General features: G+C 43.7%; 1 protein-coding gene across 4 annotated transcripts in view; it reads right to left on the bottom strand.

Moving 5' to 3' along the window:
* The window catches only part of prkcz (protein kinase C, zeta), a 101,979-nt gene that overhangs the window by 50,130 nt on the left and 27,585 nt on the right, over positions 1 to 24,264 (bottom strand). The window contains exon 1 of one of the 4 annotated variants that reach the window (XM_085444722.1): positions 5,178 to 5,500. The exons of 2 other annotated variants lie outside the window; for them this stretch is intronic. In XM_085444722.1, the coding sequence (XP_085300848.1) occupies positions 5,178 to 5,244 (67 nt within the window). In that variant the 5' untranslated portion in view covers positions 5,245 to 5,500. Of the gene's footprint in view, positions 1 to 3,678; positions 3,881 to 5,177; positions 5,501 to 24,264 lie in introns of those variants that run through there. One more of the 4 variants, XM_085444723.1, reaches the window with a different exon arrangement.

Genomic DNA, 24,264 nt, shown 5'->3' with positions numbered 1-24,264 from the left:
CACCCAGAGACAAAAAAAGTCACCATCCAGTCCTCACACTGACTTCCAAACTGGTGACATCATCGGGATTTAAGCCTTTAGTCAGAAGACGACACCGTTTCCACGGACTGCTACACCACTCAACACGCTGTAGTCATTTTTACTATGGCTGAGTTCACCATGAGTGTCATTAACTCATCAAAATGTATGCTGACAGTTAGCATTACACCAGTGAATATTACCTGTGACCAGTTCATTAAAACAAAAGCAGAAATAAGCATGATGACATCTTACACCCACAAAGCTGATCTGTCCCTGTCAGGTCAGATACCTTCTCACTGAAAAGAACAATACTACTTTTCATTTCATTAAACTCAATCTTCATAAGACTTCATAGAGTTGTTACTAAAGAGCATAGTGCTGAGCAGCAGCATGTTACACAGCCTCAGGCACAGCCTGTGTGTGTCGCCTCCTGCAGTTTACTCCAACAACCCAACACAACCACCTCACCACAGTATGAGCCACAGCCATGTGGCATCACCATCTCCCCTCTCACTAATTATTCATTAGCTGCTCTCCCAGTGTACCCCCCCCCCCCCCCCCATCCCCATCTGTACTAGGTTTCCAGTCTAGTTAGTTTCTCCAGTGATGGGCGTGGCCTAATAACGTCCTCCACTCACACATCTTTTGCCTCTGTTGCCATGGTAACCCATGCTCATGTTGTCATGAGGATGTCAGAACCTGTCAGTAAAGGTGCAAACAGACGATAAATCTTCTGAAAGCAGACCTCACCGTGGTGCTGAATCTGATTTCTACTCTGCGTCGTGTACACGTCTGTGCATTCTCATGTTCAGCATCACTGTGTGTGTAATATATAAAACAGTATTTGTGTGTTCATCAGGCTAAGGTCCTCTACCACAGGCCAGGCAGTGTGAGGGATCTGTGCAGCTGCTCCAGTTGTTCCTTCAGTCCCTGTTACTCCTCAGATTTTCGGTGTAGATGTTAGCGAGGTGGATCAGTGACTCCTGAATCGATATCCTTATCCACTCTTAGTGCTGAGCTGACGTAGGGGCTGACACCTCTGCAGAGCAGCAGCTGGGACAGTGCATCACCTCCATATACTGCATGCTTGTGCTGTTGCCTTGGAGCTGGCGTGCATGCTGTGCACATAGATAAAATGGGCACGCTGTGGTCACCATGGATGGTCGAGGTCAGCCACACAGAATTCTAATGTTTACTTTGAATTTCTGCAGGTCGTCCATGTTTACAGGCTTAAAGCTATGTGACTGGCTGATTAATGAGCAGCTGGTGTAGCTATCTTGCTTGCACGTCACTTTAAAGCGTGCAGTGTGGTGCGAGCCTCGTCCAAGCCAAAAATGAAGCGCTCGTTTCTATTTGCACATGAGAACCATAGAAACAAGGACTGAAATGCACCAAAGCATGACCAGCTTACTGGGCATTAAAGGCAAAACTGAAGTCACAGAGACCCCGTGTCACTAAAGTAGCCCTGCTGTAGAGTGACTCTGCTATGTTTAATGCACAAACAACAAGAAGCTGTGGCTGCTTTGGGTCTGTGTGAAGCCAGGCTGTGGAGATCTGAAGCACAAACAGGCCTCGCTCTTTACAGTTTTGTCTGTGAACTCCCTTAAATCTTCTTAAGCCCTCCAAAGAAAAAGAGAACCACTGCAGTGTGTTTCCATAGTTACCCACTATTTTCTTCTTACTGGTGGGTGAGGGAGATGGGGATGAGACACCACATGCTAATGTGGGGAGACGTGTGAGGAAACCTATGTGTGATTTAACACACAGCACATGCCCACACAATGCTAAATACAGTATGATTAAATCATTAAGTGCAAAGTGGTAAATTGCAACAATTAGCTCAGTGTGTTGATAAAACCATGAGACAGAAGGAGCTTCAACACACGAGTTTCCTCCTTTGTGCCATACAGACTTGTCGGGGGGAACCTTCATAATCAGAGCATTAATAATAAATATGGGGCAGCACGGTGGCACGGTGGTTAGCACTGTTGCCGCACAGCAAGAAGGTCCTGAGTTCAATTCCACCATCAGGCCGGGGTCTTTCTGTGTGGAGTTTGCGTGTTCTCCCCGTGTTTGCGTGGGTTCTCTCCGGGTACTCCGGCTTCCTCCCACCGTCCAAAGACATGCAGCTTGTGGGGATAGGTTAATTGAATAATCCAAATTGCCACTAGGTGTGAATGTGAGTGTGAATGGTTGTCTGTCCCTATGTGTTAGCCCTGCGACAGACTGGCGACCTGTCCAGGGTGTACCCCGCCTTTCGCCCTATGACAGCTGGGATAGGCTCCAGCGCCCCCCGCGACCCTGAAAAGGATAAGCGGAAGCGAATGGATGGATGGATAATAATAAATCAGTAGAAAGACTGATGGTTACAGGCTGCTGCAAACACTGCTCTGGTGTCTGTGCACCACAGCTGCACTGTGGGGGAATGTTTTATCCACTCAGATCCTGTGTGGGCCTGTGTCATTGACACGTGTCCCCTCTGATATGGCCAGGATCATTAGGACACACTCTCAGTTTCAGTGTTTTCATTCTCAGTGCACTGTATTTGATTACTGTGTTAACAGAGTGGCTCTACCACTCAAACTAATACATCACAATCGATCAATATTCAATGGCTGCGAATATGTAAACGGCTTCTTTAAAGGCACTGGCCCCAAAAGAGATGCTTCAAAGAATACACCTGCGTGTAAGCATGTGAAGGCCACCTGTGGAACCAGGTCCTGGTGTGGATTCAGGAGACAGATTAGACTGAAAGCTGTGTGATAAAGCTTATAGTTGGGCTGGATCAGGTGATCCTGAACAACCCCCTACTTATGGTGCAATATGCTTGGGCTGCTGAGGGGCTTCCCATGATACACTGAGCATTTCCTCTTTGCTCCTCTGTGTTTATAAATCGGTTAAAGTATGGCCGTCTCTCCTACAGTTTGTCCCGTCTCTACCCCGACCCTCTGTCCTGAGCCTGCTTCTGCCGCAGGTTTCTTCCTCTTACACGGTAGTTTTTCCTTCCCACTGTCAACAACTGCTTGCTAATGATTTGCTTTCTAATACTGCAGGGTCTTTACCTTACAATATAAAGTGGCTTGAGGCAAGAACTGAGTTGAATTTAAAATGACAGCCTGACTCGACTCCTAGCCTCGGACACAGCAGGAGCACATCTCAGTCAGCCAGTGAAAAGATCAAGTAAGAGTATTGTTGAAGGAACTAGTAGATGCATAGTGCTGGAGAACGAGGGTAATGTTAACCTGAGAGTTAGCATGATGCCCCTGTCAGCATCGTGATATTGTGCAGTTTTAACTCAAACATTGGTGTTAACCACAAGATATGGTAAATAGACCAATGGGATTCCCCGGTCTCATCCATGTTCTTTTAGGTGTTAAAATTCAGATGAGCAGCTGTGAAACACAAACAGTCGACTGTGGTTAGAGCTCCATGCCTCCCATTAAAGAACCATCACAGGACCTCTCACAGCCCAAATGTGCTGTAAACTCTGCTACACTTCACTTGCACTGACTGGCAAAGCTTCAAAGAGCTGACCTAGTACAGCATACCCCTGAGGAGAACAAGTGTTGCATTGTCCCACATTTCTGCCAAGGTGATAGTAAGAATGGCCCAAAGTGAATGAGCAAAGCAGAGCAGGCGAATCAAACGATACCATACCTCCAGATGCAAAGGCCAAAGCACACAGTCCCGCCATCTTGTCCACTGGAGGGATGAAGACGAGCAGACAGCCTATCGGAGATATACTGTGACTTACGCAGCGAGCTGTGGAGCAGGAGAGCAGGGTGGTACTACCAAATCTCTCCAGAACAGGACATTTACAAGGGTTTGACTCACTTCCAGACATTGTTCCTCTCACTAACAGGAAAGTAGCAGCATATACGTTACCAACAACACCCACCCCTCCCCTCAGACTCGCGCAGAAAAAAGGAAACAGCGAGCTTTAAGAGTCAAACTGATTGTTTTCACTGACTCTTAAAGGAATTAGCAGCAGCGTTCATCAGCGACACAGCGAGCACGTTCTCAGGAAATACAGACCGACTGGGCCAAGTTACTCTCTGCTGCCAGTTTTTAAGGCTGTTACATAAAGCGAGGCTATTATTGGCTCCCAAAGAAGCTGAAGCAGATCAATAAAACAGCCCCGAGGTGTTTTTGACACCGTTAGACCGTCTGTGATAACACAACAGACTTACTGTGCTGGAAGAGAAGGAGACAAAACTACACAACAAAGTCCCATAAAATCTTCATTATTATTATCATTATTATTATGGGATTATTATGGACAACTTTATACGAACTTTCTACGGAATCAAATGAACTGTGACAATATGAACTGTTTATGTATTATTTATGTATGAGCAGTTTTTATTCAGGAGCCACCTTTGAATCTTATCCTGAGATAATCACAGATGCAGGGCGTGTCCTCAGGTTTGTTTGCTGCACCCTCTGCTGTTAAAGCAAACACTCGCCAACATGCTGCCTTAGAAATCTGTGAAAAGTTCTTGTTTCATAAAAGAATATGTGAGCATGGTGTGATTGGGAACTTCAGCCTATGAAACAAATTTAAGCATGTATGAACTTATAAATGCTCATCGTAGTCAACAACACAGATCGTTTCCAGCGGTACCTTCAAAGTGTCTGTTTTAAAGTCGGATGCTCAGTCTGTCGTGCTCAGTGATGCATCTCAGCCGTAACATCTGAATAAATGACTTTCAGCAGGAACACAGCGTGTAGAGCGTGTACGGGAACTTAACTAAAGCCATCAAGTCAAAAAGCTGAAATACAGACACAGCCTTACTCCTGGTCCCAACTGAGGATAGGGAGACACTGTGGGTTTGACACTGGTTGTACTGGGAACGAGGCTGTCAGAAAGACTCCCATACTCGCGGCAAAACAACACAGGGGAGGCGTTCAATTAAAAATACTTCCTGTTATTCTCTCTAACTGATATAATGAGATGGATCTCGTTCTTGTGTCTTTGCGCTGAAACCAAATGAAGTGTTCAACAATTCCACTAATTCCAGGATTAAAACGCTGAAACATCCAAACAAGCCATTTCCTTTAATGACATCATCATCACTGGCACCTTCGCTCAGCCCTCGTGCGACCTTTCTCTGCACACGCCTCAGATGACCCGATGTGCTCCACGCTCACCTTACCTTTGACTCGAATGTAGAACAGCAGCAGGAGCAGCATCCCTCCAGCAGAATGTTCCGGCTCCTTCATACTGGGAATCTCATGGTGCTCTCCTGCTGCTGCTTCCCTCACGCTGCCTTTCTCCTCCTACTCCTGCTCTCAGCGAACAGCCCCGCGTTCTCCTCCTCTGTTCCCTCCACAGTCCCCTGTGGCTGCTCCTCTTCAGCCTCCTGTCACCTCAAATGAAGCTCCGTGCCATACAAACACCATTTTTCCTATTCCTTCTTGCCGTTGAGCATCAAATGTTTCTCACTGAGAAAGGATCACATCACATGACTGAGGCTTTTCACCGTCTGCACCCACGCTGCAGTTACAGCTGGCTGCCCACAAGATGGCAGAGCAAGCTCTGACTCCAGCAGCACCACCCTGCTCTGCAGGCAACACGTTTTACCCTAAATATAAAGCTCACCTCTATTTTTAGTGACTGTGCCTATTGCAGCACATCCTGCATGACACTTCCAGCCCTGATTCTGGACACGGCCTGAAGAGCGTATGTGACAATGTTATTTTACTCCATCATAAAAAAGGACTGTGAGATCAAAACTGTGCTGGACAAAGATAATTATTCAGTTATTGAAAGCACAACGATCATTATATGAAGGTCAGCCAACAGTAATGTTTGTTTCTTTGGACATACGTTGGGTCAGTTCAGCTCTAATGCTTCGTGTTGTTGGTTTGCATCACTGTGTGGACCCCAAACAACTTTTAACTATTATTCTACTGAGACACAGAAGCAGCAGCGCTGCTCACAGAGACCATGAGACCCTTTTCTGTTTAATGCCACACGTTCAAATTCAAGGCTTCTGGTGAAGGTTGAGGCAACAAAATGAGTTACAATAAATGATCTACTTGGTGGCCACATGAAAAATAAATACATGAACAACTTCTCAGAGACGAGAGTAAAAACATTACCAATAGCTAACACTATCCTGCTGCTATATGTGTGTGAATGCCCTGAGCGCTGAGGCCAGCCTATGAGCTCAGCCCTGTTAGTTTTCTGCTCTGGGCCAGTGCAAAAACATTTTTATCAAACACAATGAGACAAAAACAAAGACGATGTCGTCAGATTCCTCAGCTGGGCTTGAGACACGAGAACGATCACTTCCACCTGTAGCATGAAGACAACATACGTGTGTATGCTGATCCAACAGGAAAATAGTGTTCAGAAAGCAACTGTGATGTATCAGGATGTGAGCAATAAACAGAAAACATCTGTGATTTGGCTTCAACACCGTTTATCAGGTAACAGCCTCTCTGTGACTGAACTAAGTCTCTGTTTGAGTCTCTGTGTTTCACATGTGAGCACGATCAAGTCCACCATAAGAACACGCTTGCCTGCCCGTGTTGCAACACCAGGGGAGGCTGAGCAAACATTTTTTGCATTCCTTCACAGTGACGGAGAAAGGTTATACACAGTGTTAGAAAAGCAGCACTGCAGAAGCGGTCAGTGCAATGCTTCCACTCTGAACGAAGACGAGCTGCACAAGAGGCGCTCTGCTGGGATGGGACAGGCTAACATCACCCAGCTTTTGTTCACATGACTTAATACTATTCACTGTCACACAGCTTTATTTATTTCACACTGATGAGAAACAGGATTGTAAAGTAACTTTTAATTTTGGACACCCTGTCAAAGCTAATGAAGCTAATGAAGTTCTTGATTTGAAGGCTGGACTAAAGTTATGGTAAAATCAAAAAGTACACCCTCTTTAAATCCTCGGGTTTTACATATAATGAAACAAAATCATCTAGCTATAAGCTCAAATGGACTACTGCTATAATATCATAACGCCATGCTGCACTAAGTCAAAATGCAGAAGAAGAAAGCACAGCTGTGTTCCACAGCTTTAGGAGCAGCGAGCTGCTGCTAATCAAATGACTTAACTAATCATCAACGAGCATTACAGCCACCATACGATACAATATTACAGTTTGTGGCTTCTTTGTAAGGGTTGCCAGGGGAACGCCTCTGTTCAGTACAGAGAACATGCAGCACAGGTTAGTGTTGCAAAGTGGCAACCCCACAAACAGCACCAACACATCAAACCAGCTATCAAGCACGGCGCTGATGATTTGGGCTTGAATGCAACCACAGGATCTGATCATGAACTCGTCTGTACAACAAAGCATTGTAGAGTCAGATGTGAGGCAATGCAACAGGACACTGATCCAAGCACACCAAGAGTAGTAGTAGAAGAGGGGGTAGTAGAGGGGGGCTAAAACTGATGAAGTCATTAAAAACCATAGGACACTGAATGACTGTTTTACTGTTTGAATGACTGGTGATTTTGAATTTTACAAAGACTCAGTCTGTTTGGACACATATTCATACAAACCTCCATTTGTCTTATACGTAGTCTATACAGTGGTTGAGCTTATTAGATTGCTTATTATTAGGCTGCTGAAACCTCGTAATGTTAAGAGCTGGAACACACGCTGCACATACACAACAATGTACCAGACTACACAAATCTTTGGTCAAATGCTCCTTTGTGTGTGCTTCTTCTGGACCAGATCAGGTGCTGGATGCTGAGTTCAGAACTTCTACAACAACAGAGCAAAGCAAAGTGACCTGATCAGGCATGTGGTGCAATGAACAGAGAAATTAAACATAAATGTGAGTAAAACAGTGATGCAGTGAAGAAAGAGACACTGCAGGGTAGATAATGGGGAAACCCAGAGTGAAGCTTTGGAAACCAGCTTGCTTAGCAGAGCAGCTTAGCCTAGCTCTCTTTGGCCAACGCTAGCTTCAGCAACACTATTGTTGTACAGCTTGTTTGTGCCAGCTGAAGGGGTTGCCCAGTGGGCGCACAGAGACCAGCCTTTTGTGGATTAGCCCTTTGAACAGATGTGCTCCAGGCTAACACTATTTACTGCAGAAGTTCAATAGTGGGACATGCCAACCACTTTAAATGCAGGAGATTCATCAGATCAGATGTTTTCTTCAATTAGATATTTGCAGAATTAAAAGTTAGACACATTTTTATTAAATTACATGGTAAATTGCCTGCATTTGTATAGCGTTTCTACTAGTCCCTAAAGACCTCAAAGCGCTTTACACAACCAGTCATCCACCCATTCACACACTGTGAATGTACAGCTACATTGTAGCCACAGACACCCTGGGGCGCACTGACAGAGGCGAGGCTGCCAGACACTGGCGCCACCGGGCCCTCTGACCACCACCAGTAGTGGTGAAGTGTCTTGCCCAAGGACACAACGACCGAGACTGTCCAAGCTGGGGCTCGAACCGGCAACCTTCCGATTATAAGGCGAACTCCCAACTCTTGAGCCACGATCGCCCCAGCAATTACAGCAAAGTTTTGTTTGGAAGTCAGGGTTATGAGAACAAAATATTGACTTTCAGTTACTCACAATTATGATCAGTTGTGACACCATCAGTATCAACAGTGTTTGTGGTGCTCCAGCTGCAAACCACCTCACCATCACCTGAAGCAGCTGAGCTTCACAACACTTTGTCTCAAGGTGGCAGTAAAGCTGCCTGGCTAGCACACACAGTAATGTTAGCTGCTCAGCTATTAGCAATTACCCAATAGCTATTAGCTAGCTCGGAAAGACACAAGCTAGTGTACTCCCAGTGCTGGTCCCAAGCCCAGATAACTGGGAGGGTTGCACCAGGAAGCACATCCAGCGTCAAAGCTTTGTCAGATGGAAAAAGCAGATCCATCTGATCCATCAGACAGGGATGCAGCCAAAGTTATCATGACCCAATATTAGCTATCTGTTAAGCTGTCATTAAGGTAGCATTGAGTGACCATCTGTTAACAGTAATGTGGGTCATCAGTCCTGCCAGTTTGTAACAGTGTATTAGATGGGGTAACAGGATGACAGTTATTTGTGTTTAAATCTGTTGTGTTTCTGACTAAAGCTGAAAAACCAACAACTGAACAAAGAGTCAGCTGTATGTGATGAGCAGGAGCACAGTACCACCTCACACCTAACAACATGTTTCTGGATCTACACAACACAATTATAAAGTAACTGTCAAACAATATTTATAATACGATGTGAAAGAGTAGGAGCAACGGGGTGTGTATTTCATCACATGTCTGTCTGAACGCTCTGTGAATGTAAGGCTATAATCCCTTCACTGTCATCACATACAGACGCACAGCATTAACACTGTGTACCACTCTGCATACTGTGGCTCCTCTCAAATAGAAAACCTCACATCAGAAGTACTGGAATAACTCTCAAACTCACACCTGCGAGCTGGAGAGGAAACAGTGTGTCACTAACTCACAACAACTTCCTTCACAGCACAGCTTTAGTCTGATTACTCTGACTGTGACAACTGGCCTCTGTCAGCGGTATCATACACCACCATCTTTAACAGGTGTGTTTCATCATGTTTGACAATCAATGTTGTAACACTGGATTATTTATTCATTTTTACAGTGAGCAGAATAATAAATGAAGCTTGTTTTTAAATATCAGGCACAGTCAGCAGTAGGCATCATTATTACTGTCAGTCAGATCTACAGGTAGAACTGTTCAGGTGTATCAGGTGTCCTCAAATCCTGTCACACTCAGGTGTGTTCAGTTTGTCAGGCTCCAGTAATTAAAGGCAGTGTGTAATGTGTGTATGGGTGTTGATCTCCAGTTCAAGAGTTCTTTAAAACAATGCAAACTCACTACAGACCTCAGCTGGCAATGCTGTGATTGTGCATCTACAGTCACACTACACACGTTTCACCTGTAGAACAAAACTGCTGCTTACTAGCGGACACAGACAATAACCAGGCCTTGTGGAATAATCCTCCTGCAGAGCTGTGGTCAGTGTCTAACATGGTTGTGTCTATACTGGTTTAAGCGTCTCTTCATTGAAACCTTGGCTTCCAGTGTAGGAACGTTCTTGTCTTTAGACTTGGAAACAGAACCGAGAACAGCGAGTAGAACACAGAGCAAAACACGTGACCAGCAGCGCTGCAGTAAATCAGTAACAAGGTTGGTGTTAGCTGACAGCGATAACCAGTTTATGTAAGACAAACACTTCCTGTTCCTTATTCAGACTGCGTTTCCTTAAAGATTTGGACTTTGCCCACATTATGCCCCTGTGGTAATGATGTACAACAACTGCACAGGTGCAAACCTAACAGGTAACAGGTTCCCATCACTCTGATTCACGCTCCTTGTTTTTAGCACCTAAACTCCTCCCTTTCAGTTTTTTCATGAGCCTCCTAACTCATCAGCTCTACCTGGAGAAACTCATCAGATCTGTCAGAGAGGAAAAAGCTTCAAATATGCATAAATCCAAGCACAACAGAGCCCAGATGGCCCAGTTCTCAAAGCTCTAATCATGTGTTTCCTGCAGAACGGTCAGAGAGGTTCAAAACCGCTTCAATCATCAGCTTTTAATACAACATTTTCTTATCCGAAGGGCGACGTGACCCAAATTCTGGATGGATCAGACAACTGCTGTGTTACTTAAAGGTTTATTTCCAACCCAGTTAGCAAAAATAAAAAGAGCGCTCCTCCCAGAAGACCGTGACCACGGGCTTTTCCACTTACAAAAGATAAAATAGATTATTGATCTGAAGGAGGAGAAGGGTGAGTGTGTGTCCTAGAAAAACCATGTGTCTCTAACAGTGTCTCAGGCTGAGTGAGTCACTGAGCCTCTGTCAGGCTGACGTGAGATTAGAAACACCGGTCATCAAACACGTATCCAACCACGACACAGTGATATCAACTATTCACATTAAATCATTTCTCAATTTTTGTACCTGCGAGTTGTCCAAGCTGAGACTGTCCTCCCATTAAAACCACAGCTGTTTATTTATACCAGTCTATGGCCGTGTACTGGAGCAGCACTCGGAGACAGACAGCCATCCCCACAGGCTCAAAGGAAATGCAAAAAATTGCAACCAGGAAGAAACTAGGAAAGGAAACTACTAAGGAAACATGAGCAGAGGGCGGCTGAGGACACGAACACACTGAGGATAACCAGACCACAGGTGGGAACACGGCTCAAACTAAGGGGAAACGGAGACAGAGACTATCAAAATAAAACAGGAAGTGAGGTTATTGCTTTAGTTTTGACTATAGTTCTCCCTCTACAGTGATTTCACTGACTGACTGTTAAGCCACTGTACACTGACCCTCCTGCGTACACTGACCCTCCTGTGCCAGCCTCAACAGTGATTAGCTACAAGCCAAAATATCATTTATCCCAAACTGGACGAGCTTTTCCAAAAACACAGCTCTGCACAGGGAAACTGATGAATTAACATATCTAATATTTAACCAGTATTAACTCAGTGCATACCATGAAGTCAGCACACTGAGTCCTTAACAAGCTAACTTCAGCCTGCCGTTCGTCTGTTTGCTCCTCGAGGTGGCCGGGCTCTATTTCTCTGGTCCTCTGCTTCAGGTGGACTGATGGGCGGCCGTCACCTGCTCTGTGCTCCTGGGTGGAGCTGTTCCTCCATCTGCTCGTCTGAATCAGATCACTGTTCATCGTTCCTGATGCTGCTCACTTTCATTCTCACCAGCCTCCTGCTCTCCACCTCTACAGGCCAGTTTCCACTGGACAGCAGCCCACGCCCTCAATAAGCTTTACACAGGTGTCTTCATCCAGAACATAAGTAAGAGATCCACACACCCACACTAACTGGAAACCTGCCTGACTGCCACCGTCGTTCTCTTCACCACGCTCGTCTTAATATCACTGTGTAAACTTTGCATTTCAGTCTGATTCTTGGGTCCAAATAATTCATCAAAGATCATCAAACGCATTCTAATAGTAGACAAACTGAGCTCCATGATGCATGTATCAGCATTTTTCAGTCAGGTTCATGAATCACATCCAGCCTTCGTTATTTCTAAACCAGCTAAATAAATGGTAAATGGCCTGTATTTATATAGCGCTTTACTAGTCCCTAAGGACCCCAAAGCGCTTTACATATCCAGTCATCCACCCATTCACGCACACATTCACACACTGGTGATGGCAAGCTACATTGTAGCCACAGCCACCCTGGGGCGCACTGACAGAGGCGAGGGAAATCACTGACATGTGTTAGCAGGATCACAGAGCTGCATCACTCAGGTTCACTAACTTATATAAACTGCTGTGTGGTTCCAGTTTATCCAGTTTACAGTGGTGGAAATGTGGCCTTGGTTACAGCTACAGCACTCGTTGATTAAAACCAGAATGGCTTTAATCAAGTGAGACAAACGAGTGCATCTGCATAAATACGAAAAGGCTTTTTTATATGAAAGGTGAGCTTCCCTATATTCATTACACTGAATCACACATTTTGTTTTACGTTTGCTGATTGTGACCCTGACGAAACACTGATAACTCCAGTTTCCTCCACTCAGGGGATTCCCATGTGCACCAGTAGGAAACCAGCTCCCCACCACTGAACGACACACAGACCAGCTGATTACATTAGTTCAGCATCCAAGAGCCGGTGTTGAGCCTGCAGTTTGGACCTTAGCACGGTTTAAAAACAGGGATTATTAGTGTGTGTACATACACAGTGACTCGTCCATACTAATAACTGAAGACATTACTGTCCTCCATCTTTTCTTAGCCCGTCTCAGAAGGTTCGCCTAACTCTTGGACTCTGGACATGAGGATCCATCATTATTCCATCAGAGAGTTAGTAGCATCTGCAAGAACGACCAAATCAACCATTCGGTCCAATCTTACCAGAAGTTAACACTCATCAGTTCAGCAGCATTAACAGGACAAAAGGAAGACCACTCAATGGAGACCATCTTTCCCTGGGTTGGCAGAGACAGGTTTACTACATCAGGTTACGAATCAAAGCATACTGCAAAAACATCCAAGACTTTCCAAAGAGATGGAAAGTTCCTCACTTATCTGAGCCCAACAGGGCATCTGTACAGAAGAAACAAAGAATTTTTATGTTCATGGTTTCTGGAGTCGTTAACTACCAAACAAACAAGAACCTACATTGAAAATGATGTTTTCCCATTTTTAGTGTCTGAAAATGGAGTTCTTGTTTATAAAAATGGCTTTAATTCTGAACCCTGAATCCAATACGTTTGTTCTCCTTAAATGAAAGCACTCGACTGCAGACACATGTTGACTGCAGTACTTCAGGACCCAGCAGCACACTGGTCTCTGGTTCCAGTTCCATGGTAACCATGTGAACACCAGTCTGTAGATGCACAGAAGAACAGCCCCTGTTACTGACACTGGCTTCCACACAGGAAATGATGACATATGGCTTTGCTGCTGATGCCTTATCACAGGTAAATCAAAGCAAACATGTTCTTCAGCCCTGCCTTATTATCAGTTAAATTACTTTTCAGTCCATGCATGAAAACCAGTAACACAATTCCATCAGCTCTGGCAGGCTCTGCAGAGACTGGAAGCTCTTATATGAAGAGACTGGTGCATCATAATCAGAGGCAGGCTGTGTGTACAAGCCTCATCTGTCTGCTCTCACAGTGACTCAGGCTCTGCTCTGACTCGATTTACTGCTGAGGGCAGCCAGCAGGAAAACATCAGATGCTAGAACTTCATACCAAAGTACTAAACAATCACACTGGGCTTCACGGCACCCGGGTCATACAGGCTGAGTGGGAAGACGATGGGATGACACCCAGAAGTCCCTGTGGTAGCAGAGGGGTGAAGATTTATTACCACATGAGGGTCTGCAGGTTCTTGTGTCCCACAGCAGGAACCCACAGACAGTCATGTGGACATCAGCAGACACAAAGTCACTGCAAATACTTCTTTACATCAACAGAATCACTGAATCTCTGCTTTTTATTTGTTACGCTTTGTCCAAGTCCCAGGAGACACTGCTGTGTGACCCTCTGTATTCTGTTCTGTTAACAGTCTGGCCATTAGTCTGTATAATACAGACCCTTCCTGTGTCCATCTGCACAGGACGTACCCTTTGCTACTATTTCACCAGAATATGCAGATAACTGTCCATCACATAGTCAAGCTAGGACAGCTGCATGGACACAAGAACACACAAAAGTATCTGACTGCAATTAAGCCTGAGAGCGTTTCTTTACATCTAAAAAACATAAAACAAATCTCCAAACTGAGCTGAGAATAGTTCTGCTACTGTAGGCCGACAGTAGAAGGCTGCCTCAGACGCATCCTGTGGACAGCAGCGATGAGCATGGGAACAACAAGAAGCAGGCAAGCCATCGACTTTTTCTCTGGTGGTTTGTGCACAACCTGCTGCTCTCTGACTGTAAGCTGATGGCAGACCAGCATGCTGTGAGCTCAGTCTGTGCTTCAGAAACACAGCCAGCCTGAGTAAGTGGAGGTTCTTCAGTGATGTGTCAGCGTGACACAGTAACCGCTGGGCAGCGTGTGTGATGCAGAGAAGCTGGAGTTTGATAACGCTGTTATTAACTCATTTAGTACATTAGCAATGACAGCTGACCATGTCCCAGCAACAGTTTGTCTGCACACATCAATAGCCAACTGTCACACTCATGAACAGCTGATTGTACTCTGACACGTTCCTTATGGACGGCTGCTATAAACACAATATAAAGTCTTCAACATGATCTCATCTTTAAACACACGCAGCAGTAAGATTAACCTGCTCAACACTGACAGGGAACATTTTTCTGAAGAAATTTAACTTTGATACACAGTAGTACAGTTTGATGTGTTCTCAGGTGTTTTCATCATGTTTTGTTGCTTCTCTTTCTACAGTGTTGTTTGTCATTTTCAGCTCATAGTAAATAAATAAATAAATATCTACTATAGCAGTAATTAGAGCAGGGTGATATGGCCAAAAATATTTATCACGATATATATTTGAAAATTTGCGATAACGATATAACTGACGATATAATTGATGCGAGACAAAATACAACTCCACAACCTTACTAGCGCAAAAAGACAACCTTCCATTTATTTTCACTTAAACAAGAAACTGGTTTTTATGTACATTAAAGCTTTATAAAAATTTAACAGTGCAAATGCAAATTCCTTGCTGAAAGTTTAACCAAAAGGCATTTCCAGTAGAAATGGGCTGACATATCCTGAGCATAACCATGTATAATATCCACTGAAGTTAAAAAGAGGTGCTTTGCAACATTAAACTGCAGCGTGCAGTACGTATTTTTCGGACCATAAGGTGCACGGGATTATAAGGCACATTAAGCGAAACAAAGCAGTCAGATAAATCAAACTTTATTAAACTCATTCTTCTTGCTTCCTCCACTTCTGTGCCATTGTTTCATTAATGTTGAATTCTCTGGCAGCTGCTCTATTCCCATGTTGTTGCAGTATATTAATGACTAACCTCGTATTGTGGATGGATTATCTCAGTTGTTCTCCTGACTGAAGTTTGGTCCGTTTACAGCATCCTGCCATGTGATTGCATTTGTCTCTAACCATGAGGAACCTTCACGTTAACTTTTATAAGTGGAAAAGTGTTAGTGTTCGTCCTCCAGCTTCACTGTTTATGTTATGCTAACATAGCTGTGTCGCTAGCGAGCACGTAGCATATAATTATATACCAGCTAGCCCAACTTCAGTAACCCTACAAACGTCACTGCTGTTTAGTTTCCTGTCTTCATTTATGTTGGAAGTGATAGCAGAGCTGTACGTTTGATTTTTTTCAGAAAACTCTCAGTCAGAACATGCAATATCATGCTTAGGTAACTAGCGAAACTAGCGCGCTAACTTCCGCTAACTTCCTGCTAACTTCTAACTCCGTTAAATGTAATACATTTTGTTTTCATGGATGCCTGGAAGTTAAACTTCATAGTTACACCTGGTAAAGCAGCAATGCTGATCGTTTTATTAAAGATGAAAGAATTTAGACAGTTAACTCTTGGTGATGCTGCAGTGTTCGTTTGACCTGAAGCATACGGAGTTTAGGACCCAGATTACTCCCAGATTTAAGAGCATCTTAGTCCGACAAATACGACAATAACGACAGCCCGCTTGCATGTTCTGCAAAAAAATGTGCTTTGTCGTGTATCTGACGGACAAACACCAAACCAGTTCCACATCACTGAAGTTGCACCATTTTTACAAACCAATTCTGGTTCATCTGTTTCACTCAACAATCGGCCATGTGCGTATGAAAACAAAGGCACTGCGCATGCGCGTTTTACTCCCATTCTATCGCGATATTTCATTTTCCTATCGTTGCCTAACATTATACCGGTATTACCGTGAACGGTATAATATGGCCCAGCCCTAGCAGTAATAATAATTTACAGCTGTTCAGCCAGTGCAGGCTAAACAGGTAAAGGGAGATGTTTTTATTTGGGTGTGTCCTTCTTGTCGATAAGTTACTGCATCACACCATCAGATCACTGCTCACAGTCTATTCTAGACTTGGACGATGCTCAATTGAAAAATAATAACTGAGGTCTCATTTTTAGCTTTTCCAAAGCTTTCAACAAGAGACACAGAAATACAATGTAGCCACATGTAGACACTGTGCATTACCACAGAAGGAACAACAGTACCTCAGTGTCTGCACTGTTTGAAGGCCACCACTGTAAGTAAAGCTCACACTCACAGTGCCAGCTGCTTAAAAACATGGCACAGGGCAGGCAGGTCAACTAGGAAGCTACCAGCCTACAGCAGTGTAGTCCCAGCCTACAGCAGTGTAGTGCCAGCCTACAGCAGTATAGTCCCAGCCTACAGCAGCCACAAGTGGATTTAGGTGATAACAAGGTCCTTATGAAGACCGCAATGCAGCTAAACATACACAGTGCTACACTGACTGTTTCCTAGCTTATTATTTTTAGCCTTACTGAGCTTCTATTTACTGATTTTGCAGCGATTGTATCTGCGGCTCCTGCAGTTGGTTATACATGAGCTGTTTTGTACGTAACAGTTATTTTTTGGAAGAGCTTATTCTCTCTGTGAGCGAGGGTGGCTTCACACAGTGTAACTAATCGTCTCACTGGGACTGACGGGGCCATAAACTGATGCCAAGCCAAAATTAGAATTTGTTTGGTAAAACATCCTGATGTTCTTGTGTACAATAGCACACACTGTAATTCTTTAAGACTGCATCAGAATCAGACTCAGAATACTTTATTGATCCCTAGGGGAAATCATTTTTTGTTACAGTGCTCCATTATAAACAAACATTAACAGAGAGAGACAATAACTAAGAATAGCACAATATATACAGGCATATATATATATATATACATATACATAAAAGTCACTTATTAATAGGGATGGGTATCGTTTAGGTTTTATCCGATACCGGTGCCAAATCGGTACTTTTGAAACGGTGCCGGTGCTTAAACGGTGCTCGAACCGGTGCTTAAAGAATGGAGAACACAAACTTTGTCCAAAAACCTCTCTTGTTCAGCTGGGGGTTTTTTTGTAAAAAGATAACAATGTGTGCCTTTTCTGCAGCTATGTGGCATGGTATCACTCTTGGCTGGAAGCAGTGCTTAATCAATGGAAAAAACACAAACTTTGTCCAAAAACCTCTCATGTTCAGCTGTTTTCCACTTTTTCTTTGGTCATTTTAGCCTTTTTGGCCAGGGTGAAGGGAGTATCTGCCATCAAACAAGAAGACAGACGCATGTAGCTATGATGATGTTTGCTAGTTCACCTTACCTGCATTAATGTAATAACGTGGTTAGCCTACTCAACGTAAATTACACACTAACAACATTAAGCTACTCACGCAGAGAAGAACAGCTGCTGCTGCATCATCATCCTCATCATTTCTGCTACACTGGCAGGGCTAGGGGCCAGGACTCTATTCTTCGGGGTTTTGGGGGATGTTGCTCCGGGTCCGATAACTGGCAACCCACCCGACGTGCACGGTGTGAGGTCTCGCAGCAAGCTATCAAATACCGCGCATTTCTGGGCTTTTAAAAAAAACGCTATGCGTCGCCAGCTGTTTAATCGGATTCTTGGTGTTACCTCCTTTGACAGTATCACAGTATCAGCTTAAAGCACTTGTTGCTGCTGAGTTTGCATATTTTGCTGTGAAGTACAGCCAGACTTTTGACCGCTTCGCCTTGGGCATTTTTAATCTGTAGCTCTGCTCTAACAGAACGTACGTACCTGGCCCCGCCTACTATCCTCGGAAATGTAAAATGATTGGCTAGAAGTGTATCACAGCTCAGGAAAAAAAAGCACCGAAATAAAGCACCAAAATGTGCGCTGCTTTTCGGTCTGGTTACTACCGTTTATGTCAGAACCGGTGCCATCATGGCACCGGACACCGGTACCCATCCCTACTTATTAATAAATAGCTGAAAAAAATCATAAGATTTACTGTCATCATTGGAATAACTTTATCAGAACAAATGCTTATCCTCAGTGTTTCAGTGAGACGTCCTATTGCCCAGCGCTGTCTCAGCAGACACCACAATGCATCATTCTGATAAGTATAGAAGCTACAGTGTGTTGGAGAGAGAACAATGGTGCTCTGCTGTGCCACAGTCCACGCTAACAAAGCTACCACTGAGAGCGTTTTAGTGTTGATAGATGTAGATCGAGAGATGTCCAGCAAACACACAGGCTTCACCCGCTGTAATCTTTAACATGCTAAATCTGCAGTGTGTCTCTGAAACTGATTCAGAGTCTGTCTTAAACCGGTCCTCACAAAATGAACAAAATTCTCTCAAATCTTTAAAAATCTGTCACTTGAATTTTCCTGAATATGTGTAACTTGAGTAACAGGTTAAGGAGGCAGCATTACACTGATATTGAACATCTGAATAATTCGGTCACAGACTACAAAACAATGGACACAAAGTCCATCTAAAGAAAAGATTCAAACGCTGCTCTCGTTCCTGAGCTGCTGATAATATTTGGGCTCTGGATTAGTCTCAGTCAACATGTGACCAGATGATTAATGCTGCATGAAATTCAGCTCCATGCACTTAAATAGTAACAAATTATGTCACTTCTGTGCAAATCAAATACATCCAAGCAGATGTGGGGCGCTTCCACATTCAGATCAATGGCAGAAAGCTTCCCAGCTGCTTCGTTAGAACAAGCAGCGAGAACATATGGGTGTGCTGCAGTGCAGCAGGAGGCCTGACACATTACTAAACTACTGTTGCTATTTCTGGAGCTAGAGATGCTTAAAAGTGAAGAGGTGTGCTCAGAGTTGTGGGTGTGGAGCCTGGACATCCAGCTGCCTTATTAGAGAAAACTACAGCAAACTGAGCGACAGCTGAAATAAACGGTGACATATCTGTTAGGTTGCTTCTGCAGCTTACACAGAATGTCCTCCTGAGTGGACGATGAACCTCAGAACAGCCGAGCTTTGTAATCAAATCAAATTTCTAAATCCTGTTAACAAATCAGTTCATACAGAAATCCATCCATTTGATTGGACGGCAGAGAACCAGGTCAGAGTTTAAAACCTGAAGAGAGCATGTGAAGCACCTTCCATGGCCAGGGTTACCTTCATTGATCTGATGCACAGAGACAGATAATACAAAGTACAATTAATAGTTTCATCATGACGAAACTGAACCAGGTTGTTTTAGCCACATCTAAATAGCTGCACTGATAAACATCTGCAGGAGAAGAGATGTTTGCAAACCCATCTATACACACACTTATTAATACAAAAGTATGAGCTCATTCTCTATTTGCTGGCAGCAATACGTCTTTAAAAACAGTTGGGATGTGGCAACTGTGACAGAAAACTGACAGTTTCAGTGTTTGGCTCGTCCTCTATAGTATAACAGCAGGACGCCAGGTGAATGCCTGTGATAGGCGGGTCCTCACTGCATAGAAACAGACGTGAGGTAAGTCACTGCATGAGCTCAGGAACGGTTCCAGAAATCACAGTGTGTAAACATGTGTGATGTAACATCACGTATGACCGTACAAGACACACGTTTAGGTTTGTTACTGGATCAGAGGTCACTGTATTTTATTACAGATAACAGTGAATACTTTTCTGGGCACAACTGTACTTCGTTATCACTCTGCACGTTAAGAAACATAAACCTGAATATTGTTTATTGAGCATTTTAATGATCGGTGTGAGTCTGACCTGAGCAGCTGCTTGGTGTATGACTGACAGAGGTGTAACTGACTGATGTGGTTAACCCTCTCTTTCATGTTCAGCACGTCCCAGACTGAACTAAGTCATCGCCGGCTCCTGCTCTTTGACAGCTGAGCTCTGTGATGTGTGACTGTTACACTCACACACACTTTTCTTTTCAAACAGGGCTTTTAAACTGAACCATGTACAGAACAACTGTTTAACTAGCAAAGACAAAATGACAACGTTACGACCACTCGGACCACAGCAAAGCTCGAGAAGAAGTCCACACCTGGGTCGGGAGATACGATCAAACATCGACTAAACCCCACAGAGTCACGTGCAGAGCAATCACACTGCAATCAATGTACAAAGATCACCTGGTACTTTTGTCCTGAGCTGGAAAAAACTGCAAGATTTCCTTCAGACTTCCCAAACGGGAGCTGATAACAGGTGGAAAGTATTTATTTTCCAGACAGCTGATTACTGTTACTTCCTGATATACGTGCATGTTCTACTCCTTACAGTTTCAAAACTCTTCCTGCTTTAACAATTTAACAGATTTGAGTTTTTATTCCATGTCATTGTGCATCTTCCAACATCAAACATGTGGGCACAGTGACACATCCAACAGCAATCCTACTGATGCCTTCATCACCAGGGAAAGAGGAATAAATGTCCCATTTATGGATCATCTATAGTTCGATACTTGAGGCTTAAAGTGGGCAGCACATTTCAGCAAACACACAAACTGCTTGGATGAAGTTTGTCAGTGTTTGCTAACTGTACGACAATGAGACATAACTGCACTTAGAGTTGGAAAACGTTTACTGAAGGACAAATAAGTTAGTTAGTTGTACTTTGATGAATCTACAGCAAAGCAGTGTGTGGGACTGTTCACAGTGACTGTGGGGTTCATGGTCAAAGTTGGGTTACATCAAGAACACAGATGAATTTGGATTTAAGCCGATGATCCATTCACTGAATAACACACACCAATTAGTTAAACTGCAGGAATGTCTTAAAGACATAAAGACCTGGATGGCCGCTAACTTTCTGCTTCTTAATTCAGATCAAACTGAGGTTATTGTACTCGGCCCTGAAAATCTTAGAAATATGGTATCTAACCAGATTCTTACTCTGGATGGCATGACCTTGGCCTCCAGTAACACTGAGGAACCTTGGAGTCATTTTTGACCAGGACATGTCCTTCAATGCACATATTAAACAAATATGTAACACTGCGTTCTTCCATTTGTGCAACATCTCTAAAATTAGAAACATCCTGTCTCAGAGTGACGCTGAAAAACTAGTTCATGCATTTATTAGTTCCAGGCTGGACTACTGTAATTCATTATTATCAGGAAGTCCTAAAAACTCCCTGAAAGCCTTCAGTTAATCCAGAATGCTGCAGCAAGAGTCCTGACAGGGACTAGAAAGAGAGAGCATATTTCTCCTGTATTGGCTTCCTGTTAAATCCAGAATTCAAAATCCTGCTCCTCACATACAAGGTCTTAAATAATCAGGCCCCATCTTATCTTAATGACCGTTTCACCTCATTAGAGCACATCGCTCTCGCACTACAGGCTTACTTGTGCTTTCTGGATCTTTGAAAGTAGAAGAGGAGGCAGAGCCTTCATCTTCTGATAAACCAGCTCCCACCCTCTCTGGTTTTAAGGTTAGATTTAAAACTTTCTGACAAAGTGTACAGTTAGAGCTGGATCAGGTTGTCCTGTGTGTATCCTGAGTGTTTACACACCACTCTGCATTTAATTATTAGCTGTTATTATTAAGATGAGCTGTGAAATGTATACGTGAGAAATATGCAAAGAAAAGAAGAATCACGAAGCGGCAGCCATGCACCAGGTTTGAACAGCATTCAGCTGCCCTCAGATAAGCACAGTAAAATTCTTGATTTTAGGTCATTAAAACTATCACCATGGATGTGGGGAAAGTGTTCCTTATACTCGCATTATCCGATGAACTGCAGGGGTTGGATAATGTGGTAACTGTACAGGACGGGTCAGTGATTCCTGAGAGCCACCTAAACAGCTAAACTGTGTTTCTGCATTTATTAGTAAAAGTCTGCTTACTTTCTGCCAGGACAAACAAAGCTAGCAGGCTGCACAATGTGTGCCGCTGCAGTTGTTGTTTTTGTTTCCAAGGTACAAAAATTCTTCGATCAAGGTTCCTCAGCTCTGACCTACTGTTGTGGGAAGGAGCTTGAAAAGCATCCTAATCTTTTCAGGATTCCTTCTGCTGCACCAGCGACAGCTCCTCACAACACTCAAGCATTTTAAACCATATTTCTATCTGGTATCAAACCTGTTCACAGTTGTCACCGGCACACCAACAACAAACCATTTGTCCTTTAATATGACAGCATGAAGTCCTGGCCTCATCATTCAGCAGCTGCAGCTTCTAATGAGCGACATTAAAAAGACCAAAGCTTTTAAACCAGGACGTCATGTGACATCAGGCTGGGGCTCTGGCCTAAAGCCTCCTTTAGTTTGTGTCGTTATTATAACTGTTGCTGCAGGTGCAGCTAATGTGCTGGTAGATCAGGCTGCACTGTTGCTCTGAAGTGAAGCAGTTTGTTCAGTACTGCCTATAACACATCACTGACCAACACATGCTACTCTGTGAGGGAAACACTGGAATCCAAGGTGGGTCGGGGCTTTAAGAAGGATTTAAGATCACTCAGTGAATTTTTTAATTAATACAAGCGATAATGATGGTTTCTGTTAAGCCACATTAGACATTAGAGTGGCACAGTCCTGCTACTTAAATGAGGAAACAGCCCACGAGCAAAGCTGATCACAGAAAAGATGATTTGGGGGTTTAGATTGTGATTCATGCAAAACTGATTTGGTTCCAGTTTTGAACTGAACTTAAATGTTTTTAAGCCCTGAGAATTTCATGACCCTGGTTCATGTATTTAAGAAGTTGTCAGGGATGCTAAAAAAGGGAGCAGCGACTGATTCCGCCTATGCTTTGAGCCCACACTCGACTCTTTGAAGAAGTGTGTCAGCGAGCACAGAGGACAGTTTCCTTTCAGTGGAGGTCACGATAATGACCCTGTCACAGCTGAAATACAGTCTGACAGCAGAGGCTCAGACTGGCTGCAAACTTCATCTAAACGATGAGGAGGTAAACATGAAGTACTGCCTTTCCAACTTACTTCTGCTGAAACATTACTCACCTGCCTCTTTAGTTTGATGTGTTCACTGTTGATATTCTTGGACTTTATAAACTCCAGCTGGTAGAATGAAGATGTCAGAAGCATGAAGCATCTTGACTATACATACATGACCTGGATTAGTTGGTCAGATAAAAACACTTGACTTGAACGACTACCAATATGAGCTATAGCGTAAAAACCAGTCGTTATTTTTGGGTTGCCATGGAGCTACATCAGTTTACAGGAGCAATCAGATTATATCGGTGAGCTGAGGCATCCCACAGGATTACATTAGTGACTTCAACTTAAAGCAAGTAATGAGTATGCTGAAAGTGGATTTTCAAAGCACTGCCTAAGCCAGGGCTGATGAGATGATGTAATCCCCAAGTATGCCAGTACTCGGCCAAATCAATGCATTCCTCATTATAATGTAAATAATACATTGGGACAATAAAGGGCTCAGTTTAAGGGACTATATTACATCAACAGTGAAAGCTGTGCAGACTATCACTCGACACTGTTTGTACATATTAATGCTAATCAGTATATAGAAAGGCTCCAAAGAAAGGCCAACCAGCATGGTGATTAGGACCAGGATGAGTGCTGTGTGCATTTCTAATTGGAGTGTTATCTGAAGTGCTGATGATGGAAACACTGTGGTCTCTGCACAGAACACCTCCCAGCACTGACAGAGCCATCCTTGCCTTTAAGGTTCAGTAATAAGTAACAAAAGGCAGACAGTGACCAATACACAGCCTTTAGCTTGTGGCCTGCTCTGTCACATATCCTCTCACGCTGATCTTTTAACACTTGGAAGTGTGTGCACATGCTGGGACTGCAGTAGCTGCACAATACCATTACACGCCACCAGTGTTGGTCAAGTTACTTGAAAAA

This window comes from Copadichromis virginalis, linkage group LG20 (assembly GCF_057382275.1).
Source record: "Copadichromis virginalis isolate Kocher_CV1m ecotype Utaka linkage group LG20, C_Virginalis_male_GT1.1, whole genome shotgun sequence".
Lineage (NCBI taxonomy): Eukaryota > Metazoa > Chordata > Actinopteri > Cichliformes > Cichlidae > Copadichromis > Copadichromis virginalis.
This window is presented reverse-complemented; position numbering and strand designations above follow the sequence as displayed.